The sequence below is a fragment of the Ursus americanus genome, chromosome 29 (assembly GCF_024610735.1).
Source record: "Ursus americanus isolate L20-20 chromosome 29, mUrsAme1.1.p, whole genome shotgun sequence".
Classification (NCBI taxonomy): domain Eukaryota; kingdom Metazoa; phylum Chordata; class Mammalia; order Carnivora; family Ursidae; genus Ursus; species Ursus americanus.
In genome coordinates this window covers 32,521,393-32,543,799 of record NC_142155.1, presented here as the reverse complement: position 1 = coordinate 32,543,799, position 22,407 = coordinate 32,521,393, and the positions used below count along the sequence as shown (strand labels likewise).

The window sequence follows — 22,407 nt, the reverse complement described above, 5'->3', positions numbered from 1 at the left end:
GGAGAACCAGTCTCTAAAAATACATAAATTCATTTATTTTGAAGCGGGAGTTAATTCTGAATATTTTCTAATTGAATAACAGAATTCTTGGCGGGAGGGGGTTACAAGGGAAAGTCAGAGGAAGAAATTCCAGAGACCCAGAGAAAGAAAACAGATGTACTTTAAAATCATTGATCATGAAAGACAATATTAATGTAAAATATTTGTTGCATATTACAAGTTTCAGCCTATGCTGAAACTAAGGCTGCTGGAATTGATAGGAAGGAGAAATTGATCTCTCTTTGGAGTCCCTAGAAGTCTAAACAATTGCAATTTTTTTTGTGTGAAAACATACATATCGGGTCACCTGGGTGGCTCAGTTGGTTAAGTGTCTGACTTCAGCTTAGGTCATGATCTTGGGATCCTGGGATCTAGCCCTGCATCTGGCACCAAGCTCAGTGGGGAGACTGCTTCTCCCTCTACATCTCCCTCTCCCCACTCATGCTCTCTCTCTTAAAAGAAAAGAAAACGTACATATCTAAAGTACTGTGAAAAGGAAGCATTTCTGTATTAGATAACAGAAAATCCTGACTTAAAAAAAATGTCTAAATACAACGTTTCAATTTTTTCAGAGGAGATGCGAAAACAAGGCTTATTTCAATGGCTTGAGTCTCTTCGGATTGATAACACCACCTCTCCAGACCTGCAGCTCACTGTTGGAGCAGTGATTGTGGAGGAAATGAGAGCAGCCATAGAGAAGGAGACCGGCTTTCAGTGTTCAGCTGGAATTTCACACAATAAGGTAAAGGCTAAGAGTGGGTTTCTAGGGGAAACATAGATATCTGTAGTTAAATGCAGCAAGGATGGATATGAGTAGGGTATTTAAACAATTACATGTATACTTTGAAATGGGTTTCTATTCAGAATTTGTTTTGCGGGGGCCTGGGTGGCTCATTCGGTTGAGTGGCTGCCTTCGGCTCAGGTCATGATCTCAGAGTCCTGGGATCGAGCCCCATGTTGGGCTCCTTGCTCAGCAGAGAGTCTGCTTCTCCCTCTCCCTCTGTGCTCTCTCTCTCTCAAATAAATAAATAAATAAACAAACAAATAAATAAATAAATAAAAATCTTAAAAAAAAAAATTTGTTCTTCTTTGTTCAAATAAAAGCCTGAGTAATTCTCTAACAAGGGAAATATCATTGAACATGTACTTTCCTAAGAAGCAGTCTGAAAAATCTGCAGAAAATGCTTATTTATACAGTTGTATCCAAAGTATTTCCTTAATGACTGAACTATCTATAGAAAGGAGGCTAATCTTTGGATTTTATATACAAACCTATTTCTTTTCAATTGCTGAATTAGATCCTAGTATTATCTCACTACTTTTGTGGAATTGCCTGAGTATTTTAGGCTTTTGCCTATTCCCTCCTTTCTAATGAGCAATAAGAAAGATGGAATAATAAAATGTTATTAATTTGGACCACTATCTTGATTTAAGAAATACAGACAAATTATCAGTAATCCTGGGGCAGAATAACTGGTTTTCTTATTAAACTGCAGTGAGGGTCTGGGATCTTCGTCCCCTTCTGACTAGGCTCAGTCATTGGGCAGTGGTTGATTATTCCTGGCTACTACCTTTTCCCCCTTCCTCCAATTGCCAAACTATCCCACAGAGTTTTAGAGTTTTTTTCTGGTTAGGTGAAGGGAGGGGAAACCAAAGTCCCACTGTAGTAATTTAAACAAGACTAAATATTGCCTAGTAGAAATTCCAGAGAATCTCTCCAATGAGTTTAAAGGATGATTTTATATTTTTCCTACCAATTATAATTTGTGAAATTATACCACTGAAGCACCTTATTCAAATGAGTTCTCAAGGATTTAAGGTTTTTTTCATTTTGAAGTCTTGTTTCTAGTATAAGATATTTACTATTGGAGGATGGTTTTGAGTCCCGTCTCTATCACAGATATGTAAGTTATGGTAAACTGTGTTAAATCCAGGACTCAAAATGGACTAACCATTAATCAGGAAATGTAAATAAATGGGGTAGAGTAAAACAGGTTGGTTTCAGCATTTTTATATGGACATGCCAAGAAATGCATCTTATAGGAGTTTCTTCTGCAGCTTCTCTGGGCTTTTTACCCTTCTGAAGTGGGAGAACCTTAAGGAATAGATGGAGATGGAAAAAATGACTAAAGGAAAACTGAGAATAGAAGATGTGGAAAGAACAATGTGGATGATGATGATGGGTCATAGTTTCCACTGAGGATGTTGTGGGATACCAGGGTTTAGAGATGTCTTGAGTTTCTGGTTTTGTTTTTGGTCTTAATGTGGAAACCATTAGTTACAGCCCTGTTTGTGTGTGTTAATATTCACCAACTCTCTGTGTGGGTGAGGTTGGCAGTAATGAAGTTTTTATGCTTTCCATGCTGCAGGTCCTGGCAAAACTGGCCTGTGGACTAAACAAGCCCAACCACCAGACCCTGGTCTCACATGGGTCAGTCCCACAGCTCTTCAGCCAAATGCCTATTAGCAGAATGTAAGTATTCAGCGAGTACCTTCAGTTTCACTCATGTATGTTGTGAAGGCACTCTCTGGTTTCTTCTGTTCCTTATGAAAGACTGGAGCCAGGAGGAGTGGGTAGCCAGGAAGGCAGAAGGGAGATAACACAGGAGATTTTGAAAAACACAGAGACTTTTTGTCCTCATGGATCTTTAATTCTGGATCACCTGTGGAAGTTACTTAATCCTGAATTTTAAAAATGAACTGATTGTTAGCTGTATATTTAATTTCCCGCTAGCCTTTTTATTCAAGTCTGTTACTAAATAATAAAACAAATAGAAATTTTACTGCTTATTTTTCTTCTGATATCAAGGTGTTCAGGACTGCTGAACTGCTCCCAAACTAGGTATGAGAGAAGAAGCCAAATACAATGAATAACTAGGCTGTGCATACCAATGTGTGCCCTTGACAAGGGCATACAATATCGTGAAGGGGACAAGATGTAACCATTGAAAGCAACAGTGAAAGTGCTATCAAGACTGTACATGAGTGGGGGCGCCTGGGTGGCTCAGTTGGTTAAGCATCTGCCTTCGGCTCGGGTCATGATCCCAGACCCTCATCTAGTCCACATCCGGCTCCCTGCTGGGAGGGCGGGCTCCTTCTTCCTCTCCCTCTGCCATTCCCCCCGGCTTGTACTCTCTGGCTCTCTCTATCTCTCTGTCAAATAAATAAATAAAATATTAAAAAAAAAAAAAAGACTACCTGAGTAGTGGCTAAATGAGTTATACAGGTAGTTACCAGAGTTCATAGAAGGGAAATCTGAGGATTTATGAAAAAGACATGAGATTTTGTTTTGTCAGATGAGAATTAAAGAGCAATTCTGATTTCAATAATGTTTTGAACACAAAGAAGAGGAAACTATAAGGTATTTTCAGTGAGCTGGGACATAAACTAGTTTAACGGGACCAAATTGAAGGAGATAGGTGATAGAAATAAGACCAAAAAGGTAGGTTGAGGACAGATTATAGGGAGCCTCAAAGGCCAAGCTTAAGAATCGTTATTATATTCTTTTTTTTAAGATTTTATTTTATTTGTTTGACATAGAGAGAAAGCAAGAGAGAGAGAGCACAAGCAGGGGGAGCAGCAGGCAGAGGGAAAGGGAGAAGCAGGCTCCCCACTGAGCAGAGAGCCTGAGGCAGGGCTTGATTCCAGGACCCTGGGAACAGGACCCGAGCCGAGGGCAGACACTTAACCGACTGAGCCACCCAGGCGCCCCAAGAATTTTTATCATATTCTTCAATAAAAAAGGTTTTGGCCATGAAAGGGATTTGTTTTGGGGTTGGAATTTTTTTTAAAGATTTTATTTATTTATTAGAGAGAGAGAGAGCATGAGAGAGCAAGCACAAACTGGGGGAGGAGAAGAGGGAGAAGGAGAAGCAGGTCCCTGCTGAGCAGGAATCCTGACAGAAGGCTCCATCCCAGGACCCGAGCCAAAGGCAGACAGTTAACTGGCTGAGCCACCCAGGCACCCCTGGGGTTAGAATTTTAATCCCTAAATGGGACAGTAGATCCTGTACAATTGAAAGTTTTATATACAGTTGATAACTAATCAATGACTTTAACCTTTTGTTTATGCTATTGTTAATCTTCCCAGGTCCTAACTCCCAGAGTATTTGAATTTCCAGAATCATTCAGTCTTATACTAGAAATTAATGGTTTACAGGACTGACCAATATGTGCTTTCATTTTCCCTGAATCCTCTGGAGAGCTACTTACACAAGCGAAATTTCTTATGTCTGCTGCTAACCAGATATTTATGATGTGACCTATAAATTCTTTGTCTCTTTTGTTAGCCGTAATCTTGGAGGAAAGCTAGGTGCCTCTGTCATTGAAATCCTGGGGGTGGAATACATGGGTGAACTGACTCAGTTCACTGAATCCCAGCTCCAGAGTCATTTTGGGGAGAAGAATGGGTAAGTGATTGCTAATACCTGTCAATCATAACCTTTATGGAGATGCTAAATTCAAATATGGACAAAAGCGTCCAGTAAAATTTAGACCTATCTTTAACATTTGTTCCTCGAGGTAATTTCATTGGTCCTTTTGCTTTAAAATATTAGATCACTGTGGCCTGTCAGTCTACAATAGATTTTCATTTAATTAAATAGGTTGATAGGCTTGCTAGATACATCATTTTTGTGTTCCAAAATGCTGGTAATTCCCTTAAGATCTTTGTATTTAGACTTAGTAAGTACCAAAAAACTGGGGGATATGAATCAGTAGCTTGCTCAGCACTTTTCCAAAAATGCAAATGATGTCTTGGCTTTATTTTTATTTATTTATTTTTTTTTTAAAGATTTTATTTATTTACTTGACAGAGATAGAGACAGCCAGCGAGAGAGGGAACACAAGCAGGGGGAGTGGGAGAGGAAGAAGCAGGCTCATAGCGGAGGAGCCTGACGTGGGGCTCGATCCCACAACGCCGGGATCACGCCCTGAGCCGAAGGCAGACGCTTAACCGCTGTGCCACCCAGGCGCCCCAATGGCTTGGCTTTAAAAAGCATAACCAGGTGTCCCTCTCCTTGGCAATATATTGCACTAGAATTCTCTGGGAAGGGCAGGGATTCTGTCAGAGGTGAGGTATACTTAATTTTGGACAAATTTTTCCTTTTCCATGAAGGAGATAAAAGGGTAGTGCAATGTAGGTATTTTTATTTTAACAAGAATAATCGTTTGCTTTCACTTCAAACTTTTTTTGCTGCTTTTATCAGATCTTGGCTCTATGGCATGTGCCGTGGGATTGAACACGATCCAGTTAAACCCAGGCAACTACCTAAAACCATTGGCTGCAGCAAGAACTTCCCAGGAAAGACGGCTCTGGCTACTCGGGAACAGGTAGGTAGGCATGCTTGACAAGAACTTTGCCTCTTTTAAAAATAAAAGGGTTAGTGGGTAGGTTTTGGTAGCTGCAAAAAGTTTAAGTTAGATGGGACCTTTCTGTTGTAAAGTATGAAGGTATTTTTTTGTGTTGAAAATTGAGCTTGATTTATTATTTTTTCCATCGAAAAAGAAAGAAAATGGAACTGAAGTTTGAAATGGAATTACTCATTTTTTTGGTAGGTGGTAACTTGAAAGGCCTGGGATATTATGCCCCAAGTTTGTGTGTGTTCTTTTTTTCTCAGAGCTGGAACATGCCTGAGGTTCACCTGATGGCATGCCAGCTGGAAAAGAAAATGAAAATCTTGAGCTAGGGCAGGTCAGAAAATTTCTATGATCTGGTGATCCCTTGGTTAGGGGGGAGACTTTACTGTACACTTACATTTGTGGGAGAACTGAGCAAATCCTCCATCTAGTACTATAACAAACCTAGAATTTTTAAATGAAAGATTAAAGTCTCAACACTTTTTTAGGTACAATGGTGGCTTTTGCAATTAGCCCATGAACTAGAGGAGAGACTAACCAAGGACCGAAATGATGTAAGATTTTCTTTTTTATTCTTGGGGTGAGCTTTGGGATTTAATACCAGTTGTTGCTTACCTGGAGAAGGAGTAGAGACGAAGATACAAAAAGATACCAGACTAGGAAATTTTAAGACATCTTTTATCTTCTTCTATAAAACTCCCATAAAACTCAACCTGATCTTTGAAAGCCTAGATCTGTGAACGTAAGACCAGACTACCCCATCTCCCTCATTACTATTTGCCTCTACTCTTTTGTGTATTTCTTATCTAAGCCCCCCTGCAATCCTGAATATACAGTGGATCTTCATCAGAGTACAGAGCCATTAAATAGGGCATGCAGGGATTAGACTGTGAATTATTGGAACTTAACCATAGTCCATGTGGCGGAGAAGTACTGGCAGTTTTAGAGATAGAGTAAGATGTCAGAGATTTGACATCTGATGATTAGTTTCTTTATCCTTTCCTTTAAAAAAAAACTTTATTGAGGTGCCTGGGTGGCTCAGTCAGTTAAATGTCTGCGTTCGGCTCAGGTCATGATCCTGGGGTCGAGCCCCTTCTCCCTCTCCCTCTCTCTCGTTCTCTCAAACAAGTAAAAAAAACAAAACAAAAAAACAAAAAAAATCTTTAAAAATGAGCTTTATTGATATATTCACCCATTTACAATATACAGCTCAGTAGTTTGAACTTAGTATATTCCAGAATTGTTCAACCATTCCACAATCAATTTAAGAACATTTTCATCACCCAGAAAAGAAATCGTATACCCATTAGCAGTTACTCACCCCTGTCCTAGACAACCACTATTGTGCTTTGTCTTCATAGACTTACTGTTCTGGACATCTTATATAAGTGGACTAAGGCAATATGGCCTTTTGGCTGGCTTGAAATCTTTTGGTTAACATAATAGTTTCAAGATTCACTCATATTGTAACATGTATCAGTATCTTTTTTTCCTTTTATGAATGAATAATATTCTGTTATATGGATATGCCATATTTTGTTTATCCATTCATCAGTGAATGGATATTTGAGTTGTTTCTTTTTTTATTATTTATTTATTAGACAGAGATAGAGACAGCCAGTGAGAGAGGGAACACAAGCAGGGGGAGTGGGAGAGGAAGAAGCAGGCTCATAGCGGAGGAGCCTGACGTGGGGCTCGATCCCATAACGCCGGGATCACGCCCTGAGCCGAAGGCAGACGCTTAACCGCTGTGCCACCCAGGCGCCCCGATATTTGAGTTGTTTCTACCTTTTGGCTATAATGATAATTTTTTTTTTAAGATTTTATTTATTTGACAGAGACAGACACAGCGAGAGAGGGAACACAAGCAGGGGGAGTGGGAGAGGGAGAAGCAGGCTCCCCACTGAGCAGGGAGCCCCATGTGGGGCTTGCTGCCAGGACCCTGGGATCATGACCTGAGCCGAAGGCAGAGGCTTAACAACTGAGCCACCCAGCACCTCTACTTTTTGGCTCTTATGAACAGTATTGCTATGAACATTCATGTACAGATTTCTGTGTAGACATGTTTCATTTCTCTTGGGTATATGCCTAGGATTAGAATTGCTGGTTCACATGGTAACTATATTTAGCATTGTGAGGAACTACCGGACTGTTGCTGTACTATGTTACATTCCCGGCAATGTAAAGAGGTTTTAATTTCACTATATCCTTGTTACTGTCTTTTTCTTGTTTTAGCTATACTAGTGGGTGTGAAGTGGTATCTCATTATGGTTTTCAGGTGCTTATTGGCCATCTTCTTATCTTCTTTGGAGAAATTTGTCAAGATCCTTTGCCCATTTTTGAAGTGGTTTATTTGTTTCTTCATTATTGAGTTTTAAGTGTTCTGTATATATTCTGCTTATAAGTCCCTTGTCAGATAAATCATTTACAAATATTTTCTCCCATTTTGTGGGTTTTTTCACTTTCCTGCTGGTATAGTTTGATATGTTCTCTCATGTTTCCACATCTAGGAGTCCTACAAGTCAACTGTATATTGTCAGAAATCATCCACAACTACCTGTTTGCCCCTTGTTAGCTGAATTGGTGGTGATGAATGTTTCTTTTTTGGTGGGCCACAGAAAGAGGGAGAGGATCCCAGTTCTTATGCGCCTACTTGCCTTTGCTCACTAGGTGTCGCTCTGTTCTCATTTCTTTATAAGGCTTCATAAGATTATAAAAGCCTTACAGTGTGGCTTTTCCTCCCACTTTGTATCTAATGCAACACAATAGGGATCCCTGGAAATTTATCTGTCTTTAAGCGTGAAAGAATTTTATGCCAAAAGTAATTTTGGACGTGTAAGATCCTTGTCACTTCACTGTTTAAAATATTAATTAAGCGCAATTATTTCCAAACCATTCCGTCACCCTGGTTCTTTTAATTTCCTCTCACACAGTTCAATATATAGAACCCAGATGCTCCCAATAACTTAGTTCTGGTCGCAATCCTTTTATACCCACAGAATGACAGGGTGGCCACCCAGTTGGCTGTGATCATTCGTGTACAAGGAGACAAACGTCTGAGCAGCGTGCGCCGCTGCTGTGCTCTCACCCGCTATGATGCTCACCAGATGAGCCGTGATGCGTTTGCTGTCATCAGGAGCTGTAACACTTCAGGAATCAAAACTGACTGGTGAGCTGAATTCTAGCTTGTCTTCTTAGACAAGACTTGTACCCTGGCTTGGTCTAAAATTCTTGGGTGGATAGCTTTCCAGCTGGGGTGAGTTCTTGGTGATTCTAGCTAGTAGGACCTATCACAGAGAGGAATGGCGGAACACAACAGAAACGCCAGAAACAAGGCAGCTCAGCTGCAGCTTCTTTGCCCACATTTGGTGCATTCCAGTTCTCAGGGGTGGGTTTCAGAGGCAGAGTAAACCGATATTATCCCTGCCTTTATGCAATCAGAGAGAACCAATTGCATGTGTGAGTATGGAACTCAAGTTTCAAGGATACACTTGGGAACTTCTCTCTCAACACCTGATTGTTCTATCTTAAAACTATCTTCCTTGATAATAAAAGCGACCTATATTTATTGATAAGCTCAGCCTAACATCCCAACTCAATTACAAGCTCCAGTGGTATAATACTGAATGTCATATTAAATCTCACTTCACTTGGTAATGAAAAATAACCAAATAGATCATTGGAATATGTTCATTTATTGTTCAGATATTAATGATTTTCAGTATTGGAATCCTCTATTTAACATAGCCTGTTACATTGGAAAAAAGTATTCCTAATTCACAATGGAAATATAATTATGTGAGAGACATAAATTGGTTGTTTACTTATAGCTCTGTACTTGATTATAAAAAATAAAAGTTTAACCTGAAACTAATGTAACATTGTGTCAACTACAAATAAATACATAAATAAATAAATAAACAAACAAAGTTCACTGAACACCTAAGTTATTGCTTGTCTGACTACGTGGGTGCTACTATTGTGTGTGCTGGCCTACAATATGATGGGGTCTCTGAAGCTGGAATCTTTGGTCTTTGTGTGGAAAAATTTATTTAACTTTTACTTCCTGATATATGTATTTATTTTCAAATATTGAACAGTTTCACGGAACTAAATGGTAAAATGATACTGTGTTCATATGAAACCTTATCAATTGACAGACTCTAATACTTACCAGGAGTGTGAAACATACTGACAGGGAAGCATCAAAATGACCCGATTATAAGAGTGTCCAAAAGCATGAGACCAGAGGGTACTGAGACCCTGTCATAACCGTTCTAAAATGGCATTTACTCTACCTCATCGAGAGACTAATCTGTATATAAAAGCATGTTTTATCTTCTGAAATTCAACTAATGTGAAAATTATTTGAGTAATTAGACATAATGAATAACGCTATGGCACAAATTTCTTGAAATGTTTCTGAGACTAGGATAGGTAATTCCAGTTGTGGGATTTTATTCTCTAGAAATTCGAGTTGGAAGTCTGTCAGAATGAGGGTTAGGTGGTGCCTTCTTTAAAAACAGAATGGGTAACAGGATTTTTTTCAAGAGACTTCCCAGTCTAAATATTCTAAAGCTTTTTTGTTGCCCTGAATAAAATTTCTTCCCTCAGTCCTGAATTACAGCTGCTCTTATGTATCTTCTGATACACGTTACGAACACCTTGCTGTCAGGGGATCTGTTTTGTAAATGTCTGACCTGGTTAGGTGTTCACCAGGTTAGCAGTTCTCAAGATGTGGTCCTAAGCTAGCAAGATCAGCATCACCTAGGAACTTGGCAGGAAGGCATATTCTCTGCCTATTCCAGGTCTACTGAATCTGTATCAGTCTGATAACCCTAAAATTTAAGAACACTCTCGTGGCAGAATCACAATCCCAGTCATTTACAAACTGAATCTGTGACCTGGTGCTAATCTTGTTCCTTTACTTTCTATACAGGTCCCCTCCCCTCTCAATGGTCTTCCTGTGTGCTACCAAATTCTCCACTTCTGCCCCTTCATCTTGCACAGACATCACCACCTTCCTGAGCAATGACCCAAGTTCTCTGCCAAAGGTGCCAGTTACCAGTTCAGAAGCTAAGACCCGGGGATGTGGCCCAGCAGTGACAGTCACTAAGAAAGCAACCACTTCTCTGGAATCATTCTTCCAAAAAGCTGCAGAAAAGCAGAAAATCAAAGAAGCTTCACTGTCCTCTCTTCCTGCCACTACCCAGGCCCCCATGAGCAATTCACCATCCAAGGCCTCCTTACCTTTCCAAACCAGTTGTACTACGGGAACCGAGCCCTTCTTTAAGCAGACAAGTCTACTTCTAAAACAGAAACAGCTTAATAATCCTTCAGTTTGCTTCCCTCCACAAAATCCACAGTCCAGTCCTAAAGAGTTAACAAACTGTCTTCCAGCAGAGTATCCAGATTGCACCCCTGTCTGTCAAGCGGTGTTGAAGCTAGAATCCTCTAAAACAACTACAGAGCTGGCCTTGGCCCAGAACAGCCCAAACGGGCCTGCTTCTTTAACTTCCAACTCTGCTCTGGCAGTGGCTCAGAAATCAACTACTTCCCCAAGTCCTCTGGCAGCTGAGGACCAGGTGCCCTGTGAGAAGTGTGGCTCTCTGGTACCTGTATGGGAGATGCCAGAACATACGGACTATCACTTTGCATTGGAGTTACAAAAATCCTTTTTGCAGCCCCACTCCTCAAACTCACAGGTTGTTCCTGCCAGTTCTCCTCAAAGCAAAAGAAATCCCAAGAGCCCTTCAGCCTCCAGTAATAAACGCCCCAGGCCTGAGGGCGTGCAGACATTGGAGTCATTTTTTAAGCCGTTAACACACTAGTGCTGCCCTCAGGCTTGCTGCAGGGTTTTACTATTTCACCTGTAAACTAGGAGATGGAAATATGCTCACTTCTCAAGCAAATCTGTAACTTTATGAAATTTTTAATAAGAAAAATAATCCAGTTAGATGCGGGGTTAAAACTCCCATCTCTTCACAGGCATGGATTCCGATTCCATTGTTGACAGAGATGTAAAAACTAACTTATCTTGCAGAGATGCAACTGCTTTGAGTTTTTAATCACTAGAGTTTAGGGAGGCAGGGTCAGAGTACAAATGTGTGGGCCTCGAAGCCTAGGCGAGGCACTTTTCTCATCTGTACAACTGATAAACCTTACAGATTATGGGACATAAAGGACAATGTGTTTAAAGTACGTGGCTTAAAGATGGCACAAAAAAGGAACTGAGGGAGAAAAGACGTTTTTAAAATTTTCCCAACCTCTGTGACGGGACAGTTCAGATAATGCTTTGACCAAAATGTGAGGTTTGAGAGCGCGAGGTGAAGACCTGAAACCCTAAAGTGCTAACTAGTTTAGGGCAGGGCTCTGTACACAGCAGCTGCTCAATAAATACCAAATTTCATACAAGTAAATCCTATTATGGCCATGGTTTTAGCCACCGGCCCTTCTAGCTCTTGCATTGGTCTCATGTAGAACGAGATTGTGAACGGGCCAGTTCAGGAGCCCTTCGATTGGGTAAGTCCCGGTCAGAACTAGAGCATCTCTAGACTCTTTCCTAGGCTGTGAACTGCGGCGGCAGCAGCAGCAGGGAACTGTTAGCAAGGGTCTCAGCCTCACCCCCACCCCTACTGAATCAGAATCTGCGTATTGACAAGATTCTCCAGGGTGTTTGAGAAGTGCTGACCTAGAAGAGGCCGTGCCAGCCAGGTTTGTTAGGGTGCTGACATGTCCTTAAACCCTGAAGGAAGAGCTACTGCTTGGCTTTCAGGGTCACTGGCACGTTCATCTCTTCCCTTTTGATGTTTGAATATTTAGCTTAGGGTTTATTGTAGCTTTTCTGCACCCATCCATGTTTATAGCACTGTGTTCTTAATCTGCAATCTTCTATGTGGAAAATCAGCTTTTTTGATATGGGAAACCTTGTGTTACAGAGAACCCAAGTGCCGATGAACTGAACTAGGTGGCGTTGGGGGAAGTGAGTAGGAAGAAGGGTGTACATATCCCCCCTCTCATACATAATACACAAACCAACTGCTCTTCAAACTTACTTATAAATTGGGGGTCTGTATTTAGTTTGAAGAAGGGGGGAGCATTTGAAAAACATTGCATGTAACAGAAACTTACTTCTTCCTTCAAAAGTATTTTCCTCTTGTAGCAGCTGAATACTGTGTACATGGCCCTTTTCCTACCAGATTTGTAGTTTCTTGAAGACAAGAATTCTTCACAGTGCCTTGCACATAACAGGTGCTTGATATGCATTGGATGAAACTTACGTAGTAAATAATTTTAGATGATTACTGCAACTGGGAGAGTAGAAATGTACATGTTACGGGGGGGGGGGCTGCTTTATACATCTTTTTATCCTCCTAAACGTTCCATTAATGTAGCAAGGTATAGCTCCCTGGTTCCTGAAGATGTCTTATTAAATACTGAGATCATAGGATGCCTGGGGGCTCAGTTGGTAAAGCATCTGCCTTGGGCTCAGGTCATGATCCCAGGATCCTGGGATTGAATCCCGCATCGGGGTCTCTGCTCAGTGGGGAGCCTGCTTCTCCCTCTGCCTGCCACTCCCCTGCTTATGCTCTCTCTCTCTCTCTGACAAATAAATGAATAAAAAAATAAATACCGAGATCATTTTCCAAAATTTCCTTTCTTAATCCAGTGAAAAGTTTAAAAAAAAAAAAAAGCCTACAATGAAGCAGTATTCTCCTTCGGGTACTCTACAGCTTAAGTGGAACAAAGTTTGAACACTTTGGTTGATTGGAGAGAGTCATATAGAAAAGCAATGTGGTAGAAACTCTGGCTTCACTGGGCTTATAGAGGCCAAGACGGGGGGGAATAGATAACTAGGAATGACAATACCAGCAGCACACCTTCTGTTTTCTTGGAAATGCCAACCCTGCCCCAGCATACCGGCAATAAGCCTGTGGAGGGGACAGCAGACAGACATGCAGAGGTCCGTGTTGGGGGAAAGCTATAGTACCTTTTTTGCTGAATACAACCTTCTCTCATAGCTGTTTATCCGCTGCACAGAAGGAAGGAAGTAGCTCTTAGTCCCCAACGCAGGAGGAAGAGGAAGCTCTTCAAGCACAGACTTCTTATCGTAGTAGCAAGTTAAGCCCGTGATATTCTTAAAAACAGCAGCGTCTGAATAGTTTGGGAAGCTATTGCTTTAAAACCCCGGAGATGGGCGCCTGGGTGGCTCAGTCGGTAAAGCCTCCCATTCTTGATTTCAGCTCAGGTCATTATCTTGGGGTCTTGAGATCAAGCCCTGCGTTGGGCCCCGCTTGGGAGATTTTCATCTGTCTACCCCCCAACCTGGCTGCTCACTGGTGCGCACTCTCTTAAAAAAAAAAAAACCAGCCCTGGAGACAGAATGCCTCATGGGGCCTTGGGTCACATTTATCATTAAATTTCTTTTGTAAGGATCGGTACTCAAAACACAGTCCCATAACACATGACAGGTACTCTGAACACAGAAACAGTAAGAAAGGACTAAGGTTTGGCTGGGTGGCCCTTGTAGCTCCAAGAAGCATTTAAGCTACATAAACTTCAGGCTATTCTGCACTGGTAGGGAGAGCGTGAGGGCCAGACTAGCAGGACTCTAAGATCCATTCCTCAGTAAGTAGGTGGCACACCCAGCTCCAAACCTCTGACGGCTCAGCACAGGAGCCATCTCCTCACCACTGTGACCCTATCAGGGGCCAACTCCCCAAGGGTGGGGTAGTTACCGATCTCAGCTAAGAAGACAGCACTTTCACTTTCTATTCTGCTCACTCGAGAACTATGCAAATAAGCCAGAACAGCCAGGTCACAACACTGGAGCACTGATCGCATGGGAGGGAGAGGGAGGGAAGAATGGTGACTGAGATACCGGATGGGTTCTTTCTCCATTCAGGGCTCAGCAGTGTTAGGCTTTCACGTGTCTAATCCTGAAGAGGAATCTAGCTCTGGAAGCTGAGCCCGTATCTTAAACATAAGCACAGTGTATTCAATAAAACATTTTTTTATTCTGTACAATATATATATATGTGTATTTAAATATATATGTATATATGTGTGTGTGTGTGTGTATGTGTGTATATATATATACACATATATGCAGAGAAACCTGAACCAACGAATCCCTGAGTCCGGGGAACCCAGGACATTAACAAAGGGAAAGGAGGGAGTCCATGCCCTAAAAGAGTAGGAAATATGGCAACACCTTCCCCTTTCCTCCAGGTTCCCTGCAACAGAGGGAGGACTTACAGGGGAACAGGAAGGGGGGGCAGGATGAGGAGCTGTGGGTCAGGTCCCCAGTCACTAGTCTGGGAAAGTAAAACACTGTTTGATCCAGCATTAAAACCAACAAATCACTGCAGAGGAGGGGACAAGACTGATTGACATGCAGCTGACCTTCGGTATGCCAAACCTGAGCTTGGCAGCCCCACGCCTGGGCCAGCACGACAAATAGCACCTGTGGGGCCTGTGAGCAGAGAAATGGGAAATGGCCCTTGAGTGAAGAAGGGAAAGGAGACAAAGCTGAGGAACAGACCTCATGTCTCAGCACAAGGTGGGAGCACTGTCCCTGTGCCGTTTCTTCGGACCCTGGGCCACCAGATGGCCAGGAGCAAATGTCTTTTGTCCACAGTCAAGTAGAGATGGGCAACTTACATGGCCTTGAGAAGAGGTATAGAAAAAGGAGTGCTTTCGAGGACCACCCCCAGTTGTGACAATTCCTGAAGTGCAGGGACCACACCGGCGAATCATGCCCAGTCTGGACAGTGGGGCCAAGGTGGCGGTGGTCGGCTCCCTCCAGTAGACAGGCCATGGGGTTGCCAGGGTTGATGAGCCAACCAGGTGGACACACAGCTGCCGAGCACTGCCCTGAATTCTCCTGTCTTCTCCCTCAGGACTGTCCCTCCCTGGCCACACCAAGCTTGACACCTCTCCAGAAAGGTGGCAGGGAGCATGGGGCAGAGAGCACTGGTCTCTCCCTCGCCTATTAACACACAGAGCCGCCAACAGCGGGCAGCATGGCCAGAAGTCACCTTATATATTGTAGGGACAGCAATGGAACTGTGCCTGCCTGGAGGAGTTCAGAAGCCCATGTTGGCCTGGGCCTCTCCTGCTGCAATGGCTTGTACATCGGTGACATGGCCGATGCCCTTGGTGACACCCTCCCGGAACAGCAGCTTGGCGCCCACCTTCAGGTACTCTGGGTGTTTCAGGAAGCGGAAACGTACCACTGCCTTCTCCCCTGTCCGCAGCTTGTCCTGCAGCAGATATGCCGTCACTGGTCCTGGACAGAGCCTCCCATCCCGTTCTCTACCAGCCTTGGCTCTCCACCCTCGGGGGCCTATCAGGCTTCTACCCACCCAGAGTGGGGCTCGGTCCCCTTTGTGGGATCAGGGTGTTCTCTATGAGTCTGGGGCCAGGCCTCCTTCCTTTCTGGAGGCAGAGAATTCTGACTTTTCCCTGGAAAAACGGCACGGCTGGGTCCCTCTCACCTTGGCGTGGATCTTTTCCACCACTGCTGTCTGACGTACGTTGCCCACATGTACTGTCACCTGGAAGCCTCGCCGGAACGTGGTGGCATGGAACAGTAGGACGATCTCTGCCTCGAACACGGAGCAGATGGTGGGATTCATCTCGGGGCTCACCATCACCATGCCCTGGGGAGGCACAGCCCCCAGACCAAGGGCAGACCTTTCATTAGTCTCTCCCTCCCCCACCACCGTCACACCCTCTCCAGCTCCTGCACCTCTTCCTCTCAGACTTTAAACACAAAGACCTCAGAAGACAATATTCACAACTCTCCACTTAGAACCCTTCCTTATCCCTCCCATGTCCTCTACCCCTTCTTCTACCGCTTAGTATTTCTAGGCTCCCGGACGTTCAGGTTGCATGACGATGATCCCTACTTAAGGATTCTGAGAATTCTGAGCCTTTTTTATACAGCCTGTGTAACCAGCTTCTTGGGTTAGAGGCTGCTTCCTCTGAGCTCCTCTGAAGCAGCTTAGGCGCTTCTCATCCAAGCAGCCAGTCTCCCGGGCGCTTGTCCTCGTGTTCCCGCCCCAGCCGACGCCCCCACCTCACCTTGCGAAGAAGCGCGCGGTCGAAGTCCCCGAGGGCCAGCGTAGCGGCCTGCCCCGCTCGCAGCACGCGGCAGGCAGAGCGGTTGCGCTGGATGCTGCACACCCTCAGCTCCAGGAAGCGGCCGTCGTCCGCGGGGCCCACCACCAGCCGGTCCCCCTCACGGCAGATCCCACTGCGGCCCAGAGGGCAGGCGGCACGCCGTCAGTCTACCCCCGGCCCGCCACCTGCTTCTCCGCCAGGGTCCCCCACAACATTCCTTCCCTCCTAAGCTGACTCCTTCGGTGGGGGGAGGGGGCAGGGGGGAAGCTTCAGACTCTAACGGCCGATACCTGGAAAGGCCAGTAGTGACGGTGAGAGGTACCCCCGGCTTTGAAGAGTCTTAAGGGACCTCTCATTTCCCTACGCGGAAATGACGCCAGGTGAATACAACTGCGCTCAAGACCCACACTTCAACCTCAGGAGCCTGGAGATTTCCAGTTAGCGGCAATACTATTTCTTCCCTCCTGAGGCAACAGACTAGCTTTCTCCAGCTCTTCTCACGGTGAGAGCCCGGCCCGGAAACAGGCACCTCATTTAGACGGGTCCGTACAACTCCAAGGTCTCCTTAAGGCCATGACCGAGTGCATGGGAATGTGAGGGCTGGAGGGGGTGGGGAGCGAGCGAAGCAACTCACCTGGAAAGTGTCCCTCCAACAACTGTCCCCACCTCTGGTACTGTGTAGATTTCGTCTACCTGAGGCCAAAGAAAATGCTATCAACAGCCAGCCAGGTAGGGCTGGCAAGTCCAAAATCTCTTCAATAGGCTCAGGGCTTGGTCACAATTAGTCCTTCCGGGTTCTCCAGCTCACTGCCCGTTCAGGTGGCCAGCTACCTGGAACTCCGTCAGCTGCTGCATGAGTTCCTCCTGCTCTTTGCTGTTGGTGAGCGGTGGCAAGATATTCAGAAAAACTTTCAGCAGGTCCAGACTCTCTCCAGACACGCTGGACAGTGTGAAGATAGGAGTGACGCTGCAGAGGAAGGCATGGAACGGACAGATGAGGGAGCTTCTAACAGGAAGCAGAGGCCAGAGCTCCCCGCATGCAAGGGGAGCTCCTGGGGCGGGGGCGGGCAGGGCACCTCTGTCCTATCTGCTAACCCTCTCAGGAGCTCTGAGGCCTCTCTCTGAGAGCCAGCCAAGGAATGTGGCTCGCGAGGCTCATCCCAGAGCCCGAGGGAGACAGCGAATGCCTGGCATAGCACTTTGTCTCCTGGGTCCCAGGTCCCAGCAAGACTCCAGGCTGGCTAGCACAGACGCCCTCCCACAATCCCAACCTGAAAAACCACAGAACTGAGCCAGAACTGGTCTGCTCCTGGGGTGGGACACCACGCGGCAGCCTCCCCTGTGGATCAGGGCTCTGGAGTGAGAAAGTCTTACTTGGGTGACTGGGCGAACTGCTGAGCCGCAGTGACAGCGTCATCCTCAGAGGTGACCAGCATGGGGACCTTGTGGCAGCCAGGCTGCTTGAGGACCCGCTCTAGCTGGCGTACTGTCCTCTCCACTGTGGTCTTGGCACACAGGTCCACCTTGCTGACCACGATGAAGAAGGGCACTTTCAGGGCCAGGGCCAGCCCCAGGTGTTCCCTTGTGGTGCCAGCTGCCTCAGAGAAGGAAGGCAGGCAGCAGGAGAGAAGGGTGAGAATGTGGGAGGGAGCAGAGGGAACGCGAGAGTTCGTCGGGCTCCCAGGTTCAAGGAGACTCAGGGTGGGAGAGTCGGCGCCCCCTTCCAGCCCCGTCCCTGCCCCACTGGCTCGTACCGATCCCAGTGTTAGCGCTGACGAGCAGCAGGGCGCAGTCGGGGCAGTACGAGGTGAGGCCGAAGATGGTGGTGTGGAGGTACTTGTGGTGGCCGGCCAGGTCGATGAAGGTGATCATCTTGGAGCTGCTTTCGCAGATCTCTTCTGCCGTCCGTGAGTCACTGTAATTCACCACCTGGCCCGGAGCCCAGGGCTCTCAGTGCCCCCTGCCAGCCTCCCCAACCCTTTAAGAGTTGCCAGGACCTAAACCAGTCACTGGGTGACCCTGCCTCCTACCCCTGAGCCCCCCATCTGACATAATTCAGCTGATTCCCCACGTGCCTTCTAAGGAGACAGAGCTTGCCGTCTGCTCTCAGGGCCGTCTTCTACACTACTTCCGCAAGTGTCCACACTGCCCTCGGGCTCTGTTCTTCACCACTACCATCCCAGCCTCAGAGTCTGGCCCCACTGGGTCCCGCTGATTGCATGCACCTCTCCCTTGCTGTTAAAGCCCAGGATCTCGAAGCTGATGCTGGAGGTTCGGCCAGACTGAATCTCATGCAGGTGGCGGAAAAGGTTGAGCCGAGCCCGGCCCCGCCCATTGTCCAGCTCTCCCTGGGTCAGGACTCCAAGCAGAGTCGACTTCCCTGAGTCCACATTGCCCAGGACGGCCACACGGAGGTCTAGGAACTGTGGATGAATTGCGAGAGGTAAGGACTCCAATCCCTTATGTCCCTCCACGGACGGTTGGGTTAAGGGCAGTGACACTCCCTGGGGACCAAATGATGACCTGGACGCGCCCAGGTTCCTGGGCCAGTGACCCTCCTGGGGAGCAAGGGCGTGAGAGGTAGGGAAGGGTGTGTGCTCACCTGTTGGTTGTCAGGGACCTTTCGTACCAGCACTTCGGTAATCTTCCGGGGCATGTCGCTGTCATAATCCACTTCTCGCTCCCGGAGAACAGTGATATCTGCCCCGACCCTGTCACAGCAAGGCCACGGCTGCCGCATCTCACCTGTACTCTCCCACACCCCCCACCTTCCAACCTGGCTCTAGACCAAATGGCCTTCTCGCACCTCCCACCACCTGACTTCACTTCCTTACCACCCTCCAGTCTATCCCACATCCTTTTAAACAAACAAATCTTAAATCAAAAAGCAAAAAAGCCTTGGTCCAATATGGAGGAGCCCAGAACACTAGCCCTCCCCACTTCAGCCCTTTGTCAAGAGAAGGCAACAGAAGGAAGGTCCCTCCTGGGCCCCTCAGGCCCGAGGTGACTGGGTATTCACAGGTCTTCTCCAGAGTTAGGTAAAGAGAACCAAGGGGGAATGGGAAGCATACTTCTCTGCCATCCGGTGCAGGGTCTTGAGGGACGCCCGCATCTCCTCCTCCGCCAGCCCCACCAGCAGCCCATTGTCCTCCACCCCAATCTGGTAGACGGCCTCACCGCGGCCCTCCTGGAGCCGCCACTTCATCTGTGTCACCAGGTGCTCAAAGCGGTACTGGGATGGATTCACCAGCTTCAGCTTAGGCCAGGGGAGGTGTCACAAGAAAATCAAGTCAGAGACGCTCCTCCTAAACCCACCTGCTCCCCACCTGTCCTGCTGCAAGGACCAGGACCTTCCCTTCCCACTGAAACACCCTCATCCCTGGTCTCCTCTAACAGTGAGTCCCCCCTCCAACAGAATGAGGTACAGAGCCTCTACCCTGCATCATACCCCTAAATTGCTATAGATCACAGGGTTGGAAGGAGCTCAGAAAAAAATCACCCCATACCAGCAAGGACAACCTGCCCCTCCCCAGCCTAAGACTCACTTTATATTCGATGTTTCCATCTTCAGCCTGAAAAGAAACAGAAAGCAGTTATGACACACTGTCCTGACAAACTTCTACTTCCCTCTGATTCCTGCTGGGGCCCAGGCAGCTAACTTGAGACAGCAGGAACCTCAGAGGCACCTGCTTAGACACAAACCCTCCACTCAGTCCCAATGGACCTCCCTGAAGGGAAGGCCTTTAAGAATACAGTGAGTCACCCATGTAAGCCAGAAACAGAAACCTCGTCCCTCCTTTCTTTGATTCCTGGTGGTACATTCCTCCTAGATGCAAGATCACCCCTTCCTTCTCTCGGGGCCTCAAACTATTGTCCCCAGAAGTCTAGATTTCCTCTGTGTTCGGGTTGCTGAGGTCATTCTTTGCCACTGGTCTGGGAGACACCATTTCCTTCCTGCCCACCCCTCTCAGCTGATGTCACCAAGAGTAAGAGGCTGCAAGAGGTTCTGGACCAGGGCCAAACGGTGAGCTTAGCACTGGTCACTATGAGCCTGATGAGAGATGAGCCCAGGTAAAATGAGGGGCAGGGCTCTGAAGTTGGGGCTGAGATGAAGAGAAGAAACTCAGGAAATGCAATAAAGGAGACAGACTCCACGTACCAGATTCACATGCCTCAGTTGAGGTGAAATCCTGAATCCACCCACACAACCTCCGCTACAACTTTCCTCTATCAGGTTACCCACCACAGAAGCAACCTGTTGCCCGAGCCTTCCCCTCCAGGGTGCGACGGGATAAGAGATTCGCTTGTTCTGCCTGTCCTGCATTTTGGCACTCCTCCTCCCTGGCCATTTCTTTTTCTTTTTTCCTTCCTGTCACCATTCCATCTCCTCAAGGCCCTCTGACTCCCAGGCTCTAACAGGTCTTCACCCACAATCTCTACCTCATGGAGTTAAAAGGGAAATCTTTTCCCATTAGCAAACACCTTCTTTTTTTATCATTTTACTAAAGGTGAAGAATTAGGATGGGTGCCTTCAGAAAAGTCGTACAAGAATGATGGTCTAGGCCAATGGTTCTCAAAGTGTGATCCCAGGACCAGTAGCATTAGCACTGCCTGGGAACTTATAAGAAATGCAGAGTATCAGGCCCACCTCTGATCTATTGAAACAGAAACTCCAGGGGTGAGGCAGCAATCCGGGTGATTCTGATACTTGCTAAAGTTTGATAACCACTGGCTTAGGCTCGGTCCTCCTTTCCTAAGAGGGACAAAATAGCAGTTATTCTCTGCCTTAGGGACAGATGAGGCAGGTATGTGGAAGCCATCCCCACTTCCTCATAGGACAAAGGGCAACAGGGCTTAAGCCTGACTGTTTGTTGTCTGTTTTTATATGTGCGTGTATGTGTACTCAGGGAGAGAGATGGAACATATTGCTCTCTTCCCCAGTACTCCCCTCCTCCCCTGTGGAACAAGTTTAGAAAACTCTGCTGCCTCCTCATCCCAGGATGCAGTCTCCCTTCTGTAGCAGCAGATGAAGCCAGGGCATTCTACTTTGCTCTTCCCAAGGGGATAAAAGTGGGATCCCCTTTCTCCACTTCTCCTCCTGGGGTTACTGAATCAGAATGGGGGGATCCTCCCTCCCCACTCGTCCTCCCTGGGGTCCTGACCCCAGAAGGAGGGTCCTCCCTGGGGTCCTGGAACCGGAAGGAAGGGTTCTCCTCTCCCCCCAGTGTTCTGACACCGGAAGGGGGTATCAATTCCCTCTGCCCCGCCTCCCTGGAGCGCCGGGACCGGAAAGAGTGGTTTCCTCTCACCCGCCACTTCTCATGGGGCTCACCTCGGGGGGCAGGTACGGAGGGTTGTTGGCTTTGCCCCCTCTGTTCCTTCCGTTCTTCTTTTTCCCCTTTGGGCCCCCGCAGCCGCTGCTGCCGCCGGCCCCCCTAGCCTTAAGGGTTCCGCCCACGGCCGGGCCCCCTCCGGGCCGGCAGCAGCCGCCGAACAGCTCCGATACCCGCGAGTCCATCCGCCGCTGCCGCCAGCCCCCCGCCCGGCCCCTCCCCCCCCGCCACCGCCACCGCCACCACCGCCGCCGCCGCCTCCCCTACTGCCACCGCCGCGTCCGGCCAGCCAGAGGAGAGCGGGGTGGGGCCCCGCGCAGGCCACGCCCCCACCCCACTCTGGCCCGGGGTCGCGTCAGAAACAGCCGCGGGGCACCACGGGAGATAGAGTCCTCAAACGTGGGACCTCCCTTAAATGAGCTGCCCGATGCCCTACAACTCCCAGGAGGCATTGCAGCTCAAGGGCCGCGGCGCGGCTTCGGGGCGTAGGCAAGGAGTGCGCCTTTGCGCGCAAAGGCCTAGGGGACCTGTAGTCTGATTCCCAGTCTCC

General features: G+C 46.9%; 2 protein-coding genes across 13 annotated transcripts in view; one reads left to right on the top strand and one right to left on the bottom strand.

Moving 5' to 3' along the window:
- POLH (DNA polymerase eta) overlaps positions 1-13,050 on the top strand; it is a 37,369-nt gene extending 24,319 nt beyond the window's left edge. For 6 of the 7 annotated variants that reach the window (XM_045801312.2, XM_045801268.2, XM_045801277.2 and 3 more), the window contains 7 exons: positions 612-781; positions 2,409-2,512; positions 4,329-4,448; positions 5,247-5,370; positions 5,886-5,951; positions 8,397-8,566; positions 10,337-13,050. In XM_045801312.2, coding sequence (XP_045657268.2) covers positions 612-781; positions 2,409-2,512; positions 4,329-4,448; positions 5,247-5,370; positions 5,886-5,951; positions 8,397-8,566; positions 10,337-11,228 — 1,646 coding nt within the window. In that variant the 3' untranslated portion in view covers positions 11,229-13,050. The remainder of the gene's footprint in view (positions 1-611; positions 782-2,408; positions 2,513-4,328; positions 4,449-5,246; positions 5,371-5,885; positions 5,952-8,396; positions 8,567-10,336) is intronic. The other variant, XM_087857071.1, reaches the window with a different exon arrangement.
- GTPBP2 (GTP binding protein 2) overlaps positions 1-22,407 on the bottom strand; it is a 42,816-nt gene that overhangs the window by 19,007 nt on the left and 1,402 nt on the right. For 2 of the 6 annotated variants that reach the window (XM_087857072.1, XM_087857073.1), the window contains exons 1-11: positions 21,857-22,081; positions 20,070-20,096; positions 19,596-19,780; positions 19,127-19,235; positions 18,750-18,947; positions 18,279-18,453; positions 17,899-18,118; positions 17,356-17,491; positions 17,159-17,217; positions 16,486-16,657; positions 15,897-16,061 (exon numbers count right to left, since the gene is read on the bottom strand). In XM_087857072.1, coding sequence (XP_087713198.1) covers positions 15,897-16,061; positions 16,486-16,657; positions 17,159-17,217; positions 17,356-17,491; positions 17,899-18,118; positions 18,279-18,453; positions 18,750-18,947; positions 19,127-19,235; positions 19,596-19,780; positions 20,070-20,096; positions 21,857-22,042 — 1,632 coding nt within the window. In that variant the 5' untranslated portion in view covers positions 22,043-22,081. Of the gene's footprint in view, positions 1-14,394; positions 15,663-15,896; positions 16,062-16,485; positions 16,658-17,158; positions 17,218-17,355; positions 17,492-17,898; positions 18,119-18,278; positions 18,454-18,749; positions 18,948-19,126; positions 19,236-19,595; positions 19,781-20,069; positions 20,097-21,172; positions 21,278-21,856; positions 22,082-22,407 lie in introns of those variants that run through there. The other 4 variants (XM_087857076.1, XM_045801315.2, XM_087857074.1 and 1 more) reach the window with 4 other exon arrangements.